This window comes from Pantherophis guttatus, chromosome 4 (assembly GCF_059756535.1).
Source record: "Pantherophis guttatus breed Tessera chromosome 4, ASM5975653v1, whole genome shotgun sequence".
NCBI lineage: Eukaryota > Metazoa > Chordata > Lepidosauria > Squamata > Colubridae > Pantherophis > Pantherophis guttatus.
The window spans coordinates 29,233,725-29,255,772 of record NC_142066.1 but is presented as its reverse complement, the minus strand read 5'-3'; the positions used below and the strand labels follow the sequence as shown (position 1 = coordinate 29,255,772).

General features: G+C 39.2%; 2 protein-coding genes across 2 annotated transcripts in view; one reads left to right on the top strand and one right to left on the bottom strand.

The window, feature by feature from the left end:
- PRKCG (protein kinase C gamma) overlaps positions 1-2,216 on the bottom strand; it is a 57,624-nt gene extending 55,408 nt beyond the window's left edge. Inside the window, exon 1 of the mRNA XM_034419447.3 lies at positions 1,616-2,216. Within this exon, the coding sequence (XP_034275338.1) occupies positions 1,616-1,782 (167 nt within the window). The 5' untranslated portion in view covers positions 1,783-2,216. The remainder of the gene's footprint in view (positions 1-1,615) is intronic.
- Positions 2,217-2,406: 190 nt separating this feature from the next.
- LOC117666865 (beta-2-glycoprotein 1-like) lies at positions 2,407-21,442 on the top strand. Its single transcript, XM_034419870.2, has 8 exons — positions 2,407-3,226; positions 14,970-15,125; positions 16,474-16,659; positions 17,105-17,216; positions 18,391-18,467; positions 19,294-19,473; positions 19,590-19,787; positions 21,283-21,442. Exons 1-8 carry the CDS (start codon positions 2,908-2,910, stop codon positions 21,345-21,347), a joined length of 1,293 nt encoding a protein of 430 aa, XP_034275761.1. The 5' UTR covers positions 2,407-2,907; the 3' UTR covers positions 21,348-21,442.
- Positions 21,443-22,048: the final 606 nt, after the last annotated feature.

The following is a 22,048-nucleotide window of genomic DNA, read 5'->3' as shown; positions in this document are numbered from 1 at the left end:
TTATTCTGCCTCCCTATTTAACACAGAGGAGGTTCATCGTACAAGATTTTTTTTTCAATGATAAACTGCCCATATTCTTTCAAAAAGCCTCTTGAGATTCTGTATGATCTTCTCCATGAAAGCAGTCAATGCATCTGTAGCTCATCAGCTGATTAGTTAGAAACGTATCAGTCCCAAGACTTTACTTGTGAGCTTATCAGCTCTAGAAATATACTGTATACTGTGGGATAAAATGGAGGATGATATAGAAGATAGCATTCTGAGCAGAAAAATGACCAGAAATATCTAATCATTCAATTATGGGAAATAAGATGAAGTATCCAGAGCCAAGCCTCTTAAACAAATTATCTTGTCTATCATAATACATTGTGGTATACTTTCCAGGTCAGTTACAGAATTACGTTTTCAGAAAGCAGAACTCCGACTGAGCCGAGGGCATACCTAATTCAGTGTTTAAGATGAAATCATGGATGGGATCAACTAGAAGTAGGTAGGGCCACAGATTATAGGAGAGAAAAGGGCCAAATGCATCACAAGGTTTAGGGGACTATCAGAATAAAGAATAGATAAATAAAATTTTTGAGTCAATGAAGTAGAATTGTGGACTGGAATAGAAATGAAAATAAGGAATTATGGTTTGAAGAACAGAAGGCTCAAGAGGCAAAGCTAAGGAGGTTAAAAGTGGTAGAATTAGAGCAGCAGAGTTAAAAATTTTGAACTATCAGGTTGCACCTCAAAAATCTATGGAGCTGCAGAAAAACAGGAAGGAAGGAAGGAAGGAAGGAAGGAAGGAAGGATATATACATACATGAAGCTATTAATTGGGGCGTGACAGGATCATTAAAGAAAATACATTAGCACAGAAAGTTCTGTTATCAGCAAAGTGTAAATATCTTGCCTTACTTATAGAATTTTACAAGGGAGTTAAGAAGGCTTTTTTCCTCTTGTAAATATGTTTTTCTATATTATCCATTATCCATATAGAAAATCTTGAAAATATGGAATGGTATCACCATTCAATATATTTTGGCTGAGTGCTAGGACCTGTCTAATTGGAAGCACTCATAGAAGCCATAGGTAATTTAACATGGACAGCAAGTAAATCCTTCAGACATTTTTAGAAGTTCTCCAGCAAGGACAAGTAAAATCTGTGACCTGACCAAATTCTGCATTTTTTATTCAGGCTTTTAACTGATTGACACACACACACAATTTTTTTTTTAAAAAAAATCATAAGCTACCTTATTTCTTCAAACAAAAAGCCAAACCTTCTTCTGATCTACAGATTTCGGTTAAGGTTGGACCTCCCTAAAGAGGACTAGAAACTTACTTAAGATGTGCACAGGAAGGCATGCATACATCCAAAAATAAATCTATAAATAATAACAGGATAGCCAGCCTGCTAAATTTTGCATCTACTGCTCAGTTCTGTACCTTTTCAGCATCTGGTCGTAATTTTAAAAAAGATAGGTTTTTGTTTTTTTTTTTTTGCAATGGAATAACGTCCGAACCGCCATGGGGTTGTAGAACATGAGCTGGGTAGTAGGAAATGGGCCACAAGGATCAAGGCAAGTGGGAGGTGGAGGGAGGGATTAGGGGCTGGGGTTTCTCTCACCAGATGAAGTCTGTGCAATGGCTGCAGAAGGTGGGCTGTTTGAAGAAGCGGGCGGTAAACTTGTGGCTCTTCACCTCGTGGATGACCTTCTGGCGGAGCGCCCCCTTGCGGCAGAAAAGCGGCTTGGTTAAGCACTCGGTCTCGGTGGGGGAGCTCAGGAGCGCCATGCTGCCCCCTGGGGGAAGCTCCAGTGCCCTGACCCACAAAGGCGAAGGGGTGCTGGAGAAACAGACGGCAGGGGAAGAGGGGAGAAGGGAGGGACCCACCACCCAAAGGAGGGGAGCGGGGGATGTGGGTCGAGGAAGGGCAGGAAAAGAGGACTGACAGAAGATGAATGAATGCTTGGCAGAGAGAGAGAGTTTGCAAAGAAGAGGATAACAGAAAGGATGGACGGATGGAGGGAAAAATTCAGAGATGCAGAGGAAGGGATGGCAGATGAAGAGAGCAGTTGGGTAGAAGGGCAAGGAAGTGGGGAGTGGAGCAAAAGGAAAGGTAGGAAAGAAAAAGAGAAGAAGGGATAGGAGAAAACGGAGGAAGATGCGGAGCAGCAGGCACAGGCTCGGAGCTGAGAGAGAAACAGGTTGTGGCTGAGCTGCCTCTCTTCCTCAGCGAGGTTTGGAGGGGGAGGCTAAGGCTGGGAAGGAGGAGTTAGAGTTTAAAGAGGAAGCACAACGATTGTCTTTCTCCAACCAAGGAGGCAACGGGACACACACACACACACACACACACACACACACACACACACCTTTCTAAATTCCCTTTTAATTGCACCGAGTCTCCTTAGAGAACCCAGGTTCCCAGCCTTCTCCTGTTAAGACTACCCACCGACCCACCCAAAAGCAAATGCCCATCTCTTCAGGGCATGTTAAAAGACAAGTCAATAGGTGAAACAAAAGCAACGTGGTTGGTTGGGGGTTGTGGGGAGAGTATCTCCTGGATGGGGTTGAAAAAGAAGCAGAATTACGAAAGACTGAGCATTGAAGTGGGATGTTGTAAAAAAAACGTCAACCAGAAGGGTCAGGAAGTTCTGAGTTTGTTCCCTAGGCTGGGTGAATGATGAGGTGGGTGGGAGTGGGGGGGGTGTGAATCCGATGAATGGAGAAGTTGGAGAAGTCCTGGGTCCATCCCCATCTCCTGATCCCTGTTTTTGAGTTCAGAGTTCCTGGTGACAAATGTGGAAGCCATCCTGCCCTTTGGCAGGGCGCTCTCCGAGGCCTTATTAATGAATAACTTTGGCTGCAGGGCTGAAGAAATGGATATATAGTCCCAAGGTAGAATCCCTGCTAGGTTTTATGCAGTTGTACCAAGCCTGTAAAGCTGAGTCCTTCTGCTCCTCACCGTTCAGAAGAGAATCCCAGGTCAATCCCTACAGCACCCAGGAATCTTCCGTCGTCACCCCTTTCCTGTCACCCCTTCCATCCATAGGTCTGGCCCAGACCACTGCGTCCCGTTCCTCACCCTTGGAAGGCAGTCCCCCATCCCTCCCCCACCCTGAGGATTCCCAAGGAACGTCTTGTGTTTTGTGTGACACCATGTCTGGGTTAGCCTCCATGCTGCTGCTGATGCTGCTCCTTTCTTGCCAGATCTCAGAAGGCTCCAAGCACGTAGAAGGTGAGTTCCTTCATACCTCTCCTCAATTTTTAACACAAAGTGCTGGGTTAGGAATACAGGAACTGTTTTCCATTGTTGTATCCAAATGACATGATGAACCCAGCCACTTAGTAACTTTGATTTTTATTCAAGAGCCCGTGAATTGAACAAAGCATGGCTTAAAGCAGAGTGTAAACTTGTTTATTCTTTCAGCATCTAATCTTCTTGAGTCTGCTCTGACCAATCCTAATTTGACTGCTAGCCTAAGTGAGCCATGTTCAGCCTTAACTATTTTTTAGTTAGAGGCCTCCAACCTTGGCAACTTTAAGACTTGTGGACTTCAACTCCCAGAGTTCCTCAGCTAGCTTTGCTGGCTGAGGAACTCTAGGAGTTGAAGTCCACAAGTCTTAAAGTTGCCAAGGTTGGAGACCCCTGTTTTAGGTGATTGGATGGAGTGGCACACCTAGCATCAGCTGTGACTGTAAAAGCTTCTGGATTATTTAAAATACAGTTGCCGAAACTTTTGGCTTGCCTGGGCCTCATTGAGTGAAGAGGAATTATTTTGGGCCACATATAAAATATATATAGTATATTTAATGTATATAAATAACAAACTTCCTTTATTTTTTGGCATGTTTTTATTATCTTGGGGGGCTGCACTGCTAGCTGTCCAGGGCCACACGTAGCTTATGAACTGCAGGTTGCATATACCTGGTTTAAAAGATAGCCAGATGAAAAATATAACTACCTTCCATTGATTTGCCTTATCAACGTTGTAGCTCAAGTTGGACATAGGAGCAAAAATAATTGTGGGTCCTTCTGCCAGAAGGTAAGTTAGGGACAAGAGTTTAATTATCTGTTTCTTTTCTTCCACTCAGGTGTAAATAAATAAAACAATAAATATATAGCAATATAATAAAATAAATAAAAATAATATTTTTATTAAAGACTTGAGATATTGGATACTGTTTTTAAAACTTTCCCGGGAATTGGATACAAACACATTGCCCTGAATAAAAGGATCTTACAGCGGGATGTAATTATTTATTCTGAAAAATCTACTGAAGACATTTAGCTTTCTTCAAGCTATTTTACAGATAAAAAAATTGAAGCTTCCGAGAGAACCAGTCTAAGTGATAACATTTATCTACTCAACTGTCCCAGATCTTGAATACCACATTCTAACTATTGAATAATATTGCCAATCTGTACTTTTTAACTTCTACATTGCACACTTTCACACGTTTTCTTTCTCTGTCCATCCAATGGTTAATTTCTAAAATGCAAATATTTCTAAAATGAAGGTATTTATGCCTTGTTTAACTTTCTAACAGTATACGAAATCGATGCATTCATTTGTCTTCAGATATACTCAAGGTGTTTTCCATAATCACATTTACATTTATATATGTGTGCGTGTATATCTGTAATTATATGTTATAATTATGTAATTACTGGTTTTCTACAGAGATTTAATGCATTTGAGAAAGATCCAGAAATATTTAAGCTAGCATGTCTATTTTTGGGAAGTACAAGCTTAATCATGTACTCAGACTATATACATATATATATATTATATATATAATCAGACTATATGTGTATGCATTTTCCACCAACATCACAGAAAATATCTCTCAACTACTTAGTCTAGATTGAATGTGGCTATATGAAGTAATATGGTAGTGCAATTGATATGGTTCTGTTGTTTATTTGTGTGGCTACACAAAGTAAACAATGGAACAACTCACTTTGCAGACCATCAGCTTATTTTGCTAAGCATCTAATTTCATAACTGCATAAAATAACATTCAATCAATAGTATTATTGAGAAAAGCTTAACAATAGGTGTATTTTATCTGTTTGGAATATATTATATACAATAACTTTTATTATGTTTCAATGCTTGGTTTATTTATCCCCAAATCACTTAAGCTTTAAAATCTTTATAGAGGTGCAAAATATGAAGAAATACTCCAGAATACATTACTGCCCACTGGATTCCAGAGTAATGGAATCTCTGAGAAAAAGAAACGGGCTAAAGCACAGAAATAACTAACAAATAGGTACAGACCATAAATATGTGGGATTTTTTTTTTCTTGCAGATGAATATAAAACTCTCAGTTTTAGAATGTATTTCTCCATCTGGCGGCCACTGATAGTAAAGCAACTTTACTCTTGTATGTGAAAAAAATATTTTGTTTGAGCTTGAGTTATTTTACTGTCAATTTAGAGCTTTAGGCAGCAATATGGAACTGACCTTCTTCCCGAGTATTTTTGAACTCTTTAGCTCTAATATTTACAGTAATGAAATTTTCCCAACCAGACCTGATTAGTTCTGACCCAGCTTAGCTTATTAAAATCATTCAAAGTTGGGTATATTCCAGCTGGAGTCTTCTAAATTAAAATGGAGCAAAAGATTTGCTTAATGAACAAAACCTACTTTCTTTCTTAACCCCCACACCATTCCCTTCCATATAGGATATATTTAAAGTGCAGTCTCAGGGATTTTTGAAAATGGGTGTTACTTCTCATTAGCATCCTATTAAGAACTGTCACCTTCTTCACAATTAAGGTTGTGCGCAAGGGCAGGTGATTTTGCTTTATATAGCCATGACAATTTATTAGACATTAAAAAGCTGCTAAAAGCAAAGGAACAACAGTTGTGCCTCCGGCTCACAATCATTGTAGAGAAAGGTTTGACATTCTTTTGCTCGAGCATATGAAGAAGAGGGAAGTTTAAATGTGTGCAATCTGGGATTGCAAATACTGCACAGGCCCAAGGGCAATAGTTAAATAACACGGATCTGAGCTACTACAGGTAGTCCTCGACTTACAACAGTTCATTTAGTGACTGCTCAAAGTTACAACAGCAGTGAAAAAAGTGACTTATGACCGTTTTTCCCAGTTACGACCTTTCCAGCCTCCCCATGATCATGTGATCAAAATTCAGATGCTTAGCAACTGATTCATACTTATGATCATTGCTATGTCCCAAGATCATGTGGTCCTCTTTTGCAACCTTCTGACAAGCAAACTCAATGGGGAAGGCAGATTCACTTAACAACCAGGTTACTAACATATCAACTGAAGTTATTCACTTAACAACTGAAGCAAGAAAGGTAATAAAATGGGGCAAAATTCACTTAACAAATACCTCACTTAACAACAGAAATTTTGGGTTGAATTACGGACATAAATCAAGGACTACCTGAATTGTTTTCACAAGCATTGATAGAGTTTGTTTCCATCATACACATAAACACACACACACACACACACACACACACACACACACCACCCTCACACACTGTGTTCAGAGGGAGGTATAGACGAGAAATAAAAATAAAGCCAATTTTAAAAACAGTCTTTTTTTCAAAAGTCAACACACATTTTCCCCTGGATGATACCTAAATCTGGTAGGATGTTTGCAATTTAAGCCTCTGAATAAGTAGATTGAGTGAATATACCAGCCAATTCAGAAGGTGATTTATTTGGGTTTTGGCTTAATGTGTTACACCCAACCATTCTGGTTTACAAATCATGATTTATGGCAGCATATTGTATGAACTCAGCCAGTTGTGGTGCACTTAATTTTCATTAAACAATGGTTTAGTATGATATGTGAATCCATCAACCATCTTGCAAGAGTACTCCAAAAGTGCAAAATATGTGTCATTAAATGATTGCCAAAGATTTTGAAGCAAGCTGGTAGCCAAACACTTCAAAGATCTGTATAGAGCTACAGAGAACTAGATATGCAATTTGGGAACACTAAGGAAAACAGAGAGACTCCCAGCTTGGCCTTGGGATTCTAAAATAAAATTCATTAGAAATGCAAGAAAACTTAGTTCTCAAGCTAATTTGCTTTTGGGTTGATTTTTTCCCTCTCATATGACTATATGTGTTCCATATTAATGAGGATTTCCAAAATTAAAATACCCAAACAGAAAGCTTTGAAAACTGTTCTGGACCATGTTGGACCAGTTTCACTTCTCAGACAGGTTGAGTTTTGAAGAAAAGGTGTAAGACGTCAACTGCAAGTAGTCCTTTCAACCATTCATTTAGTTGTCATTCAAAGTTACAGCGGCACAGAAAAATGTGATTTATGACCATTTTTCACACTTAGGACTGCTGTAGCATCCCTGTGGTCACGTGATCAAAATTCAGATGCTTGGCAACTGGCATGTACTTATGATGGTTGCAGTGTCCTGGGTCATGTGACTTTTGTGACTTTCTGACAAGCAAAGTGAATGGGGAAGCCAGTTTCACTTAACAACCTTGTTGCTAATTTAACTTGCAGTGATTCACTTAACAACTGTGGCAAGAAAGATCGTAAAATGGAGCAAAACTCACAACTATCTTGCTTAGCAATGGAAACTTTGGACTCAATTATGGTCATAAGTCAAGGACTACCTGTACTTTTAGGAAGTGTTGTAAAGTTCCTATACTTTAGTGTTGTAATAGATGAGACAGTTCCTTCCCAGTAACACTATTTTGTCCCTGTTCCTTACTTGCTGATTTCTCCTTGCGTCCACAATTGTTCTTCAGTTGTCAGCTACTTTATATTCAATCCCTTTTAATAACCAACAGAGAAGAAAAAGCTTTCAGCACATTTCACACTTTCTACGAGCTACTTAGGGGTTTGCTGGAGTCTCATAATAACTCTCTTGCCCCATAAATCATCTCCTCTGGGTTATTCCTAGTTGTCAGCCTTTTAATCAACACAACACCATTATTCCATCCCCCAGCAAAACCCTTAGGCGTTTTTGTCCTTAAGATACGTAGTTCACTCATGCTGAGTTCCAAGTACCTTTTAATCAGAATTATGTAAAAACAAAAAGGTGGACAGTCAATCTTGGATTGCACCCTACTTGAAGATGTGCCGGGCACCTGCTTGAAAATATTCAGTATCAACTTGGCTGAACATCTCTAACATTCAGCTTGGAAGACCCCAAAGTTGAAATGTCTCTGAGATATCCAAGACCTTCTTAGGGCAAGGTGGAGAAACACATTTTTTTTAATAGTACCCTGTTTCCCCCAAAATAAGACATCCCCTGATAATAAGCCCAATCGGGCTTTTGAGTGCATGGCAATAAGGCCAAGCACTTATTTCAGGGTTCAAAAAAAATATAAGACAGGGTCTTATTTTGAGGGAAGCATGGTAGTCCTTTCCCTTATGTTCATAATTATACCCAACATTTTCTTTGCTAAACAAAGCAGATGTTACGTGAGTCGCACCCCATTTTATTTATTTATTTATTTATTTATTTATTTATTTATTTATTTATTTATTTATTTATTTATCAAATTTCTATACCGCCCTACTCCCGAAGGACTCAGGGTGGTGAACAGCCAAGATTAAATACAGATAATACAAACATTAAAAATCCATTAAAATTATTAAATTTTTTGGCCAAAACAAATTTAAAACACCCAATTTATAAACAAATTAAATGATTTAAAAATTTAAAAGGGAGAGTTAGGCCAGGCCAGCCTGCTGAAATAAAAATGTTTTGAGAGCACGACGAAACGTGCGCAGATCCGGGATCCTCCGTATCTCCGGGGGGAGCTTGTTCCAGATGGTAGGTGCCCCCACAGAGAAGGCTCTCCCCCTGGGGGCAGCCAGTTGACACTGTTTGGCCGACGGCACCCTGAGAAGCCCCTCTCTATGGGAGCGTACTGGTTTTTTTATGACTTTTTGCCATGGTTATTAGGTGAAGCACTGCAGTTGTTAGATGAATTGTGTGGTCGTTAAGCAAATCTGACTTCCTCCATTGACTTTGCTTAGAAGAAGCCAGCTGGGAAGGTCGCAAATGGTGATTATGTGATCCTAGGACATGCCAGTTGCTGAATTTTAACCACATGACCTTGGGAATGCTGATGTCTTTAAGTCCAAGAACCAGTCATAAGGCACTTTTTTCAGTGCCATTGAAATTGCAAACAGTCACTAAATGAATGGCTGTAAGTCAAGGACTACCTGTACTTTCTTCATGGAAGATCCATAATAGGACAAGTAATTTCCTCCCCAAAATTGGAGTCTATTTGATTTAGTGGCAGATAGTCTTTCCCTGTCATCTCTCTCCTGGTTCCTTTTGTCAGAAGAAAACTGGAAAGAATTTTTGACATTAGCTTTTCCTCTTAGAGAAGACCAAAATCTCCTTTTGAATTAGAAGAGGGAGAAAGAAGTCCACAACATCTATTGGCCTCTGGGGTAACTGAACTACTTTTTAACTTTTGTGGGGTTTTAAAATATATATATATATATAATACAATTTGCATATTTGTTTATTTCTGACCTTGTTTTTTAAGTTTCCTTCATTTTTGTATTAGATTTTAAATAATTTATTGCCTACTTAATGGATAGAGAACTTGGGAAACATACTGAGAAAAGGGGATCTGGAAATACTCGAAATAAAGATGATTACAGGTAGTCCTCAGTGTATGAGCACAACTGGGACCCAAATTTCTGTTGCTAAGCAAGGCAGTTGTTAAGCAAGCTTTGCCCCATTTTACAACTTTTCTTTCCACAGTTGTTAAGTGAATCACTGCAGTTGTTAAGTTAGTAACATGGTTGTTAAATGAATTTGGCTTCCCCATTGACTTTGCTTGTCAGAAGGCTGTAAAAGGTGATCACATGACCCCAGGATGCTACAATCATCATAAATATGAATAAATAAAATATGAGTCTCAGTTGCCCAGCATCTGAATTCTGATCATGTCACCATGTCGATGCTGCAACCAAAAGTGTGAAAAAGAGTCATGTCACTTTTTCCAGTGCTGTTGTAACAAAAGTCATTAAACAAATGGTTGCAAGTCAAGGACTAACTGTAACCTGGTATGGAACTTGAGTTAACACCCCATCATTTTTAAAAAAATAATTCATTTATTCAATTTGCATGGCCCCTCATCTCAACCAGTGAAGAAGCTTAAAATAAATTCCAATCACCAATACCAAAATTAAAAATACGCAGCAGATGAGGAAGGAGTCTGTGGCTGTTTCTTACTATGGTTTTTCTTATTTATTTACTCTTCCAATTTATACAGCCGACCATCCAGACGATATCCATGGCATTAAGCAATGTTTATCACACAGGAATCCAATTTTTGTTCCTTCATGTTCTGTTCACACCTTCGTGCCTTCTGCTAGACTGTGGGGGGGGAATGAGCTTTGATTTGAGTTTGGCTTTCTTTCTTTTCAATTTAGATTAAGTTTCAGCTTGACATCTTTCTTGTTGGAAAATCTGCAGGAACTTGCTCTGGGGGAATGAATCAAAGCCAACAACAGGCTAATGAGGCAGAGCTTAAAAGGTTCAGCTGAGGGACATTTAAAAAGTACACAAAGAGGAAATGAGCCCAAACACATAATATTACCTTATGTGTCACAGGATAGAGAGAAAAAGCAAAATCACGCTTCCCACCAGAAAGCCCATTTGGGGGCAAAGCCACACTAACAGACAATTTAATTCCTGACAGTTTTCTGTTTTAGCTTTTGTTCTATTGGCCTCTGCACTACAATGCCCATCATTCTCGGAAGCCTCATATAGATTAGAAAAATATAGATTAGATTTACAAATAGGATACTTTCTTCTCTTTTTTCTAAGCTCACAATGAAAAGGGAACATATCTAGATTTTTTTTAAAAAATCTGAACAACAACCTCTCTTTAGACCAGTATGATGGACAGAAGATTTTCTGGGACTTTGGCTTTTCCACTGTAGTTTCAGTCTTAAATGTTATGAAACATATATAGAGGTAGTCCTTGACTTACAACCTCAATTGGGACTGGAATTTCCATTGGTAAGCAAGGCTTAAGTAAGTAACGCCCAATTTTATGACCTTTTTTGCCACAGTTAAGTGAATCATATGGCCATTAAATGAATCCACTCCCCCCTCCATTGACTTTGCTTGTCAGAAGCTGGCTGGGAAGGTCACAAATGGCGAACACATGACCATGGGATCAGCTGCAACTGTTGTAAAGAGATACCATAGATACTAAGAGGTTTCTTATCAGCTTGGTATCTTTATCAGTTGCTAAGCTGAATTTTGGTGATGCGACCACCACTTGTAACTCACTTTTTTCAGAGCTGTTGCAACTTCAAATGATTGCTAAACAAAAAGTTCTAACTGAGGACTACCTGTACAGATAGGTATGTATGTATGTATGTATGTATATATATATCTATAGCCACATATAGAATAGAGTAGAGTAGAGTAGAGTAGAATTGAATTGAATTGAATAAATTGAATTTATTGGCCAAGTGTGATTGGACACACAAGGAATTTGTCTTTGGTGCATATGCTCTCAGTGTATATAAAAGAAAAAAAAATACATTCATCAAGAATCATAAGATACAACACTTAGTGATAGTCATAGGTTACTCACAAGCAATTGAATCATATTAGGAAACAAATAAAACAATATAAATCGTAAAAATACAAGCAACATGGTTATAGACATAAGTGGGAGGAAATAGGTAATAGGAAGGATGAGAAGAAGAATAGTAATGGAGTCTTACTGTCTTAGTAATAATTTGACAGTGTTGTGTGAATTAGTTGTTTAGCAGAGTAGTGCATTCAGGGAAAAACTGTCCTTGTGTCTAGTTGTTCTGGTGTGCAGTGCCCTATAGCTTCGTTTTGAGGGTAGAAGTTGAAACAATTAATGTCCAGGATGTGAGGGGTCTGTAGATATTTTCACAGCCCTCTTTTTGACTAGTGCAGTATATAGGCCTTCAATGGAAGGCAGGTTGGTAGCAATTGTTTTTTCTGCAGTTCTAATTTTCTGTTGAAGTCTGTGTCTGTCTTGTTTGGTTGCAAAACCAAACCAGACAGTTATAGAGGTGCAGATGACAGACTCAATAATTCCTCTGTACAACTGTATCAGCAGCTCCTTGGGCAGTTTGAGCTTTCTGAGTTGGCGCAGAAAGAACATTCTTTGTTGTGCTTTTTTGATGATGTTTTTGATGTTGTCCATTTTAAGTCTTGAGATATGATAGAACCTAGAAACCTGAAGGTCTCTACTGTTGATACTGTGTTGTCTAGTATTGTAAGAGGTGATAGTGTAGGAGGGTTTCTCCTAAAATCTACCACCATTTCTACTGTTTTGAGTGTGTTCAAGATTGTTCCGATTGCATCACAAGGCTAGTTGTTCAACCTCCCGTCTGTCTGTATGCAGATTCATTGTTGTCTCGAATGAGACCAATCACTGTTGTATCGTCTGCAATCTTCAGTACTTTAACAGAGGGATCTTCTGAGATGCAGTCATTTGGTATATAGAAAGAAGTGGAGAGAGCATACAGCCCTGGGGGGCTCCTGTGCTAATTGTACAGGTATCTGATGTGATTTTGCCTAGCTTCACCTGCTGCTTCCTGTCTATTAGGAAGCTTATGATCCATTTACAAGTGTGGTCAGGTACAGCTAGCTGATTTAGTTTAGTTAGAAGAATATCTGGAATGATGGTATTGAATGCTGAGCTGAAGTCTACAAAGAGGACCCTTGCCTAGGTCTTTGGAGATTCAGGATGTTGTAGGATGTAGTGCAGAGTCATATTAACAGCATCATCTGTCGATTTATTTGCTTGGTAGGCAAATTGCAAGGGGTCTAACAAAGGATCTGTGATGGTTTTCAGGTGGGTCAGGTCTTCATAACAACAGATGTCAGAGCAATCAGTCTGAAGTTATTCAGTTCCTTAATGGATGGCACTGGGATGATAGTAGAACACTTGAAGCAAGAAGGAACATAGCACATCTCTAGTGATTTATTAAAGATGTGGGTGAAGATGGGGGCTAGTTGGTCAGCACCAGCTTTTAAGCAAGAAGGAGTTATCTTGTCTGGGCCTGGTGCTTTTCCTGGTTTTTGTCTGTGAAATAAACTTTGCACCTCATTTTCTGTAATCACCAGAGGTGGTGGGCCTAATGGGATAGGGTCAGTTGTAGAAGGCTTGGCTGTTGTTGGTGTGTCTGAGATGGGGATTTTGGAGATGGGTGGCAGTAGTATGCTCTCAAACCTACAGTAAAACACATTCAGGTCATCTGCCAGTTATTGATTTCCTTCAGCATGGGAAGGAGGCTTGCTGTAACAGGTGATATTTTTAAGAATTTTCCACATGTTTGCTGGTTCATTTATTGAGAACTGATTCCTTAGCTTTTCAGAGTAGCTTCTCTTTGCTGTTCTGATCTCCTTTGTTAATACATTTCTGGCCTGATTATACAGCATTCTATTGCCTTTTCTATGGTACGATATGGCTGCTTAAGTTTAGCTGTGAACCAAGGTTTATTGTTACTGTATATTCATAGGTTTCTGGTCGGCACACATAGGTCTTCACAAAAACTGACATATGATGTTACAGTATCTGTGAGTTCATCCAAGTCTGCGGAGGTATCTTCAAAAACACTCCAATCAGTGCAGTCAAGGCAAGCCTGTAGCTTTAGCTTTGCTTCCTCAGTCCAAGTCCTCACTGATTTAATTGTTGGTTTCATGGTTTTAAGTCTTTGTCTGTAAGCAGGTACAAGGTGAATCATGCAATGATCAGAGTGTCCCACAGCTGCTCATGGTAAAGACCGATAAGTGTCTTTTAATGTTGTGTAGCAATGGTCTACAGTATTCTTGCCTCTAGTGAGACAATTGACATGCTGAAAATATTTTGGTAGCTTTTTCCTTAAGTTAGATTTGTTGAAATTTCCTAAAACAATCGGAAGTGAATCTGAGTATTTAACTTCAGCCCATATAATCTGGTCAGCTAGAGTTCATTTAGACAAGCTTGTGGAGAAACATACACAGCAGTTAGGAGATGTAAGAATTCTCATGGAGAATAAAATAGTTTGCAATTGATAATTAATGTCTCTAAGTCCACATCACAGAATTTCTTTAGTATAGTTATATTTCAAGACCAGCGGCTGTTAATATATAAATATAAACCTCCTCCCTTCTTTTTAATCTGATGTTTCTGCAATTCTATCTGCTCTTTGTATCTGAAACCCTGGAATATGCAGGCTGCTCTCATCAGTTGACTCATTTAGCCAGTTTTTAGTGAAGCAGAGAGCTGCTGAGTTGTAAAAATCAGAATTGCATCTATTTAAAAGAAGTATTTCATCCATCTTATTAGCGAGCGAGCGTAAATTAGTCAGAAAGAGTGAAGGGAAAGGGGGTTTTATCCCATTTTTCCTTATACATATATATACAACTCAAAGCAGTTAGCATACCAATACGCCTTTCTCCTTCTGTTTTCTGCACAATAACCCTGTGAGGTAGGTTGGGCTGAGAGAGAGATTGATGGGCCCAAAGTCACCCAGCCAGCTTTCATGCCTAAAGTGGGATTAGAATTCAGTCTCCTTTTCTCTAGGTCAATATTTATTTATTTTATTTATTTATTTTATTTATTAGATTTTTATACCGCCCCCTCTCCCGAAGGACTTGGGGTGGTGGACAGCCAAGATTAAAAACATACAATATAAACATTAAAATACGTTTAAAACAGAATTAAATCCAAAATGGCTCCCCAATTTAAAACGCCTTAACCACTGTACCAAATTAAATAGATTATCCATTAGAGAGGTATTTACTGTATTGCCATTTTTTAAAATCTGGTTTTGTTCATAATTTGTTTTTGTTGTTGCTGCTATAAATGTTCTGTGTAGTTTTTTAAAAAGTAAATAAAATATTTTTCTAAATCAAGTGTAGGATATTAGGATTTCACCTCCTCCTACTGCCCCTTTCCAATCTCTTTCAGTTGCATCTTATAAACATTTATTCTTTTTACTTTCTCCAGCAAGGAACATCACTGAAACCAACTGTCCTTCACGGAAAAAGAATTTTGCAGTGCGTACAGGGCATGTTTGTCAGAGGAGCTGTGAACGCCGCCAATGTTCAAAAACCAGAAAGTGTGAATGCGACGGTAAATGTGGACTGAGTTGCATTTCTCCAGGTAGGCATGTACTGACATTACTTTTAGGGCCCCAGGATTCTGAAATAGTTTGCAGCAATATTTCTCAAACTTAGCAACTTTAAGATGTGTTGGCTTCAACTCCCAGAATTCTCCAGCCATCCATGAATTCTGGGAGTTGAAGTCCAGACATCTTAAAGTCACTAAGTCTGAAAAATACTGGTTAAATTGTGATCACCTTATCCCAGAATACTGCAACCACCACAAATGAGCTTCAGTTGCCAGACACCCAAATTTTTATCACATGACCATGAGGATGCTGCAACAGTCATAAGTACGAGGACCAATCATAAGCAATAGTACTTCAGGTTTATATACCGCTCCATACTGCTTTACAGCACTCTCTGAGCAGTTTACAATGTCAGCATATTTCTCCCAACAATCTGAGTCCTCATTTTACCGACCTTGGAAGGATGGAAGGCTGAGTCAACCTTGAGCCGGTCATAAGTCAGTTGTTTCAGTGTGTTGTAACTTCAGATCGTCACTAAACAAATGGTTGTAAGTCGAGGACTAACTGTATTCCTTCAGCACTCTTGTTGGAAGCTGGCTCAGAAGGTTGCAAATGGCAATCACATGACTCCAGGACATTGCAACTGTCAAAAATACATGTGGGTTGCCAAGTGCCAAAATCTTGCCCAAAGTCACTTTTTCTGGTGCCGTTGTAACTTTGAACAGTTGTTTAAAAAATGATTGTAAGTAAAGGATTATCTGCCTCTGAGAGGAGGGCAAGACATCCTGCCAAAGCAGTGGTGGGATCCTACCAGTTTAACAACTGGTTCGGTGATTGTGCGCTTTGCGCACTCCCGCACCAGAAGCGCGGTATGCACATGTGCACAATTGAACCAAATATTACCTTCCACATTAGTGCTAGGGAATTAAAAGCTGAGGCACGACAATCTGCTCTGCTAATCAGCTGCAAAGATATAGGTAAGTAAAGTTCAGGGGCAGGCAGGCCCAGCTGATCATCGGAGCAACTGGTTCACTCAAACAGGTCCAAACCGGTAGAATCCCACCCCTGTGCCAAAGTAAAAGCCCTTCTGTGTCTCCTTTTATTACTTCTTGCCTTATCTTACAAGGAATCTCCCATGTTTATCTTTCAAAGCAACCAGTAATCAATCATTAGATGGGGGTAGATGACTATGGCCACTTTACGATCTGTGGACTTCAACTCCCAAAATACCTTGGAGGCTCAGGAATTTTGGGAGTTGAATCCTCAGGTCATAAAGTGGCCATAGTAGCTGACTTCTGTATTAGTCCTCCATCCTTGGTGCTCTAAGTGACTAGATCCTTCCTGATTGTGACCATATCATTCCTTCTGTGTTCATCCAAGCCTTAAGATGTCCATGGCCTGTGACAGTTGATAATGCCGAGACACACTTGGCCCAGGAATCCCATGTGTTTGGAGACTTCATGACAGTGACCTGCCAGTCTGGATATAGAATACCAGATGGACAAGAAATGTCAGTCAGCCGTTGTCAAGGAGACGGAAAGTGGAGTGTCACCCCACGCTGTGAAGGTACTATTTCCTAATTATTCATAATTACTCAGTACAATCAGTCTGATAGTTGTGTCTTGTCTAAAAACCTTTATCCAATCCAAAGCCATCTTTGATACCCAACTGTCAGCTCTTTGAAATGATCCTGACCAGGAAACCAAAGTTATGAATGCTGATATTAATTTTAGTATGAGGAGCAGGAACAAAATCTTGCAAGTCTGAATATGTCTTTTCTCTTCCTGCTTTTACATTCAAGAAAAATAGGAAGAGTCAAGTTTGACTTGCTTTTTCAAATTAAATTTCTGCTTTGGATTCAGATTTCTCTTATTTAACTGTTGTCTTGGTTGCTGTTCCTCAAGGAACAGCCCATGGCATTACATCAATACCTTCATCAAAAGGCTAATTAATGGTTGGCCTAATTGACTTTACATATCGTTGACCTGCAGTATGTGCTCTTCTTTTCCAGAAGTTTTTACTTTTGCGAATGTTTGCAAACCTCCCCCTGAGATTGAAAATGGATACCACGAAAATGGTCCTTATACCATAGGAAAGGAAGTGCTATATACGTGCAAATCTGGGTAAGTCTAATACTCTATTTCTTCAGTGAAGGCTATCCTAAAATTCTAAGCAACACACATGCTACATCTCCTATCTCAGTGTTTCTCAACCTCAGCAACTTTAAGATGTTCGGACTTCAACTCTCAGAATTCCCCAGCCAGCATACTGGCTAAGGAATTTTGGAAGCTGAAGTCCATACATCTTAAAAATTGCTGAGGATTGAGAAACACTGTCTAACTAGTAGACTTACTTGGGAACCACAAAGCATTTGTAGCTTTTGCATAAGCATATCAATAAAGTTGGACTCTTCTCTTCACCATCTCAACCGATTTACATGTCCTTTTTCAACTTGCAGGAAGATCCTGGAGATGCCATGAGCAAATAGGAATAATAATTGCTCAGTTTCAGTTTCTAAATTTGAACTTCTAACATTCCTTTGAGAATTCCCACATACCATGTCATAATGTGAAATCTTTGTCTTTGTGGTTCTTGGTTGTTTACATGACTACCTTTCCAGGAAAGCGCTACAGGTAGTCCTTGACTTATGACCACAGCTGAGCCTAAAATTTCTGATACTAAGTTAAATAAGTTTTGCCTCAGTAAGCCTCACAACTCATTAGACCTCACTATTGCGGGCCTACATTTTGCCACAGTTGGTAAGCAGATCACTGCAATTGTTAAGTGAATCATATGGTCATTAAGGTCATCTGGCTTCCCCAGATGACCTTGAGCCGGGGAAGCTTGTTTGTCAGAAGCCAGTTGGGAAGGTCGCAAATGGTGATCACATGACCCTGGGACAGTGCAACTGTCATAAATACATGCCAGTTGCCAAGTGCCTGAATTTTGATCACCTGACCTTGATGATGCTGCAATGGTCATAATTTTATTCATGTATTTTATTTATTTATTACATTTTTATGCCACCAATCTCCCCTGCAGTGTGACTCTCGGCAGCTTACAGGTTATAAAACAAGTAAATAAATAATTAAAATAATAAAACATTAAAACTATACAGATTAAAATATTAAGTAAGCATGAAAATGCGTCATAAATCACTTTTTTCAGTGCCATTGTAACTTTGAATCATCACTAAATGAATGGTTGTAAGTAGTGGACTACCTGTATTTGAAAATATAAATGATTATTCCCTAATATTGCCATCTTTCTCTTTTTCCTCCCACCCTTGCTATATAGGTATTGGTTGCAGGGGTCCAATTCACTCCGATGCCAAGAAAATGAGGAATGGTCAGACAGTGCTCCAACTTGCCATCGTAAGTAGTCAAGACACAACAGTAGAGGAAGATAATTATAACCTCTTTCGGGTTTCTTAAATGTGATCAGGTAGAAATATTCTGTTTCATGGCTAAAATAGTAATTTGTCAAACCACAAACTTTACATAAGGGTGATCAGGCATATATACACCTGGATCAACCACCTGTAAACCAAAACGTAACACTTGTCAACATTTGCCTCTTTCTGTCCATCTTCCTACTGAGAGATCTATCTATTCATATCTTCATTATAAGAGCTGTGGTAGTGCAGTGGTTAGAATGCAGTATTGCAGGCTAACTCTGCCCACTGCCAGGAGTTCGATCCAGACCAGTTCAAGGTTAACTCAGCCTTCCATCCTTCCAAGGTTGGTAAAATGAGGACACAGATTGTTGGGGGCAATGTGCTGACATTTGTAAATAGCTCAGAGAGTGCAGTAAAGCACTATGGAGAGGTGTATATAACTCTAAGTGTTTTTGCTATTGTTATTATCCTTTTAACCATTAAGCCATAACTCCCTTCTACATATCTTTCCATCTAAATAGACATTTCATATATCATTCCATACATCCATATAATCAGGGGTGGGTTCTACTTACCTTTACTATTGGTTCACAACGGGGCCGCACATGGTCTCTTCTGCGCATACACAGAAGCGTTCTGATGATGTTGGGGTCGCTGGGCAGAGCCTCCCGCCGGTTTTACTACCAGTTCTATAAAACTGGTGCGAATACCACCACTGCATATAAGTTCTCTTCCATTGACCTTTAATTAATCCATCCATTTAATTTGCAGACTTATCTAAGACTTTCTTTTTCTCTCATCAGCTGTTACCTGTTCCCGGCCACCAAACATTGCACAGTCAACACTGGTGGCTGTACACCAATCTGAATACCCTGTAGGAACTATAATCTATTACTTATGTCAGAAGGACTTCTTCCTAGATGGTTCTAACAGAGTCATCTGCCTGAAAAATGGAACCTGGTCCCATCTACCTTACTGTAGAGGTATGTTTCTTTTTTCATCCCCTCCCATTCCTGTTATATAGAATATTTTATCAACCTCCCATTAAATTCCACCTCCAAATTCTGTTTGCCCTTTACTTGTTTATTTTACATTCTAGCTCGCTGTCCCATCATTGCCCAGAGGAGCCGGATGATCTATAATGGACACAAAGTTTGGGCCTATGAGATCCCAAATGGTTTTGTTCACCACGGTGAAACTGTCACATTTTTCTGCCGAAGTCAGAATAAGACCTGTAATTTTGAAGCTGAAAGCCGTTGTTTTGATGGTGTATTGAAGATACCTGATTGCTATGATGGTGAGGAGTAAAAATAAGATGTATTAGGGATCAACATGGTACATTCAGATTACTATATCATGTTTTCTTGACTTTATTGGGATTTTTGAGAAAGAAGGGAATGGAACGGAACAGAAGAGAAGAGAATGGAGGTAATCCTCGAGTTATGACCACAATTGGGGCCAAAATTTCTGTTGCTAAGTGAGACATTTGTTAAGTGAATTTTTCCCCATTTTGCCATCTTTCTTGCCATAGTAAGTGAATCACTGCAGCTGCTAAATTAGTGACACAGTTGTTAAATGAATATGGCTTCCCCACTGGCTGCTCATCAGAACATCTCAAACGATGATCACGTGACCTTTGGACACTGCAATTGACATAAATATGAGTCAGTTGCCAACAGTGGTGGGTTGACCCCGGTTCTCACCGGTTCTATGGAACCGGTAGTAAAACCGCCGGGAGGCTCCGCCCACTGACCCTGACATCATCAAAATGCTTTTGCGCTTGCGCAGAAGAGCACATGCATGGCCCCATTGCAAACCAGTAGTAAAGGTAAGTAGAACCCACCCCTGGTTGCAAAGTATCTGAATTTTGATCACATGACTATGGAGATGCTGCAACAGTCGTAAGTGTGAAAAACAGTCAAAACTCGCTTTTTCAGTGCTATTGTAAGTTTGAATGGTCACTAAATTATTTGTCGTTTACCTAAAAATATGAAATGGAATGAATGGAGGGGAGGGGAGGGGGAGCGGAGGGGAGAGGAGAGAATAATTTGTCTGGAAGAACCCTTTATTATTTATTATGGTTCGCTGCACAATCAGCCAGATGTTTATAGACTGGATTTGGCATTTTTATCCACCTATTAAGTCCTTCCCAAGACCTGGGAATAGGCAGATATGGAAGCATATGGAAGATATGGTATTATTTATTGTTATTATTACTTTGGTTTGTCAGCCAGATGTTCAGATTGTATTTATTGTTATTTATTAAAAAAATAATCAGTGGATGCTGGCTTGGGCATTGTGGAAGTTGAAGTCCATACATCTTAAAGTTGCCAAGGTTGAGATACTCTGCTAGAGTAACGAATTTAAAGATGTGACTTCCAATTCTTGTCATACAGAATCTGGTTCCTCATCCCAACAAAGATAAGAGGCACAAAAAGCACATTTTTACAAACAGCAAATTTGTGCCATCTACACACCAAAAAAACACCCTCGTTTGCATAATTAATTGCAGTAACTAATTGGTGGTTTGTGCTCTAGAAATGTTTGTTTTTCTCAAAGTTGAGAAAAGTTCTCAAAGTTGAGAAGTGTGTTAACCAAATAACCAAAGTTGAGAAGTGTGTTAACCAAATACTTAACTTTTTATTTCACACATTCTTCTATCTTCCTTAAAGATGTATTTATATAACTATTTTTGAGGAAAAGGGCCTCTATTCTTATGTATTACTTTAGATAAAATTCCTACTTGCCTTTCAACCACTTTTGTTGATAATTTCTCCTCCATCTTCTTTCAGAGCCAACATACCTGCAATACCATCTCTTCCCCAAAAGAGTTGTATCTGAAATAGGTGCTTGTTGAACATCTGACCATCTGACTCCTTCAGCAATGAGATCTGTCTCCTTCTCCTTGTTCAAGCTTGAGAGACATCCTGGAAGTCCAAGGGAAGAAATGGAAATGAGAAGATTAATACTAAGAAAAGATGTCAACTAAAGAGAAAAGAGAAGGCAGGGCTGTTATATTGAAATGCTACAGCTGGCATTCTTCACAATCAATAGTTAGATATATATTTTATTTATTTTTATCTGTTGCTCACTAAGTGAGCATTAAAATTCTTTCAGGCTATCCCAAACCACAACTCAATTTCTCTTGTGTTTTTTTTCAAAAATATTTCTTCCACAAATCATATGGTTAAACTCATCCAAACTATCCTCTAAATAGAGAGGATTTTAAACATGAAGGTAGTTTCATTTAAAGCCCACAACAAGTAAAGGCACATATCGTTGTAATCCTAGAGGAATTAATCTGCAATATTCCTTTATCCAGTTTGATCTAGCGGTTTAGGACTAGGGTAGAAATTCAGAGATTGTGAGTTCTAGTCCCACTTTAGGCATGAAAGCTGGTTGGGGAACTTTGGGCCAATTACCAGAGATTGTAAATTCTAGTCCCGCCTTAGGCACAGAAGCTGGCTGGCTGACTTTGGGCTAATCACCAGGAGATCCTGAGTTCTAGTCCCACCCTAGGCATGAAAGCCAGCTGGATGACTTTGAGCTAGCCCAACT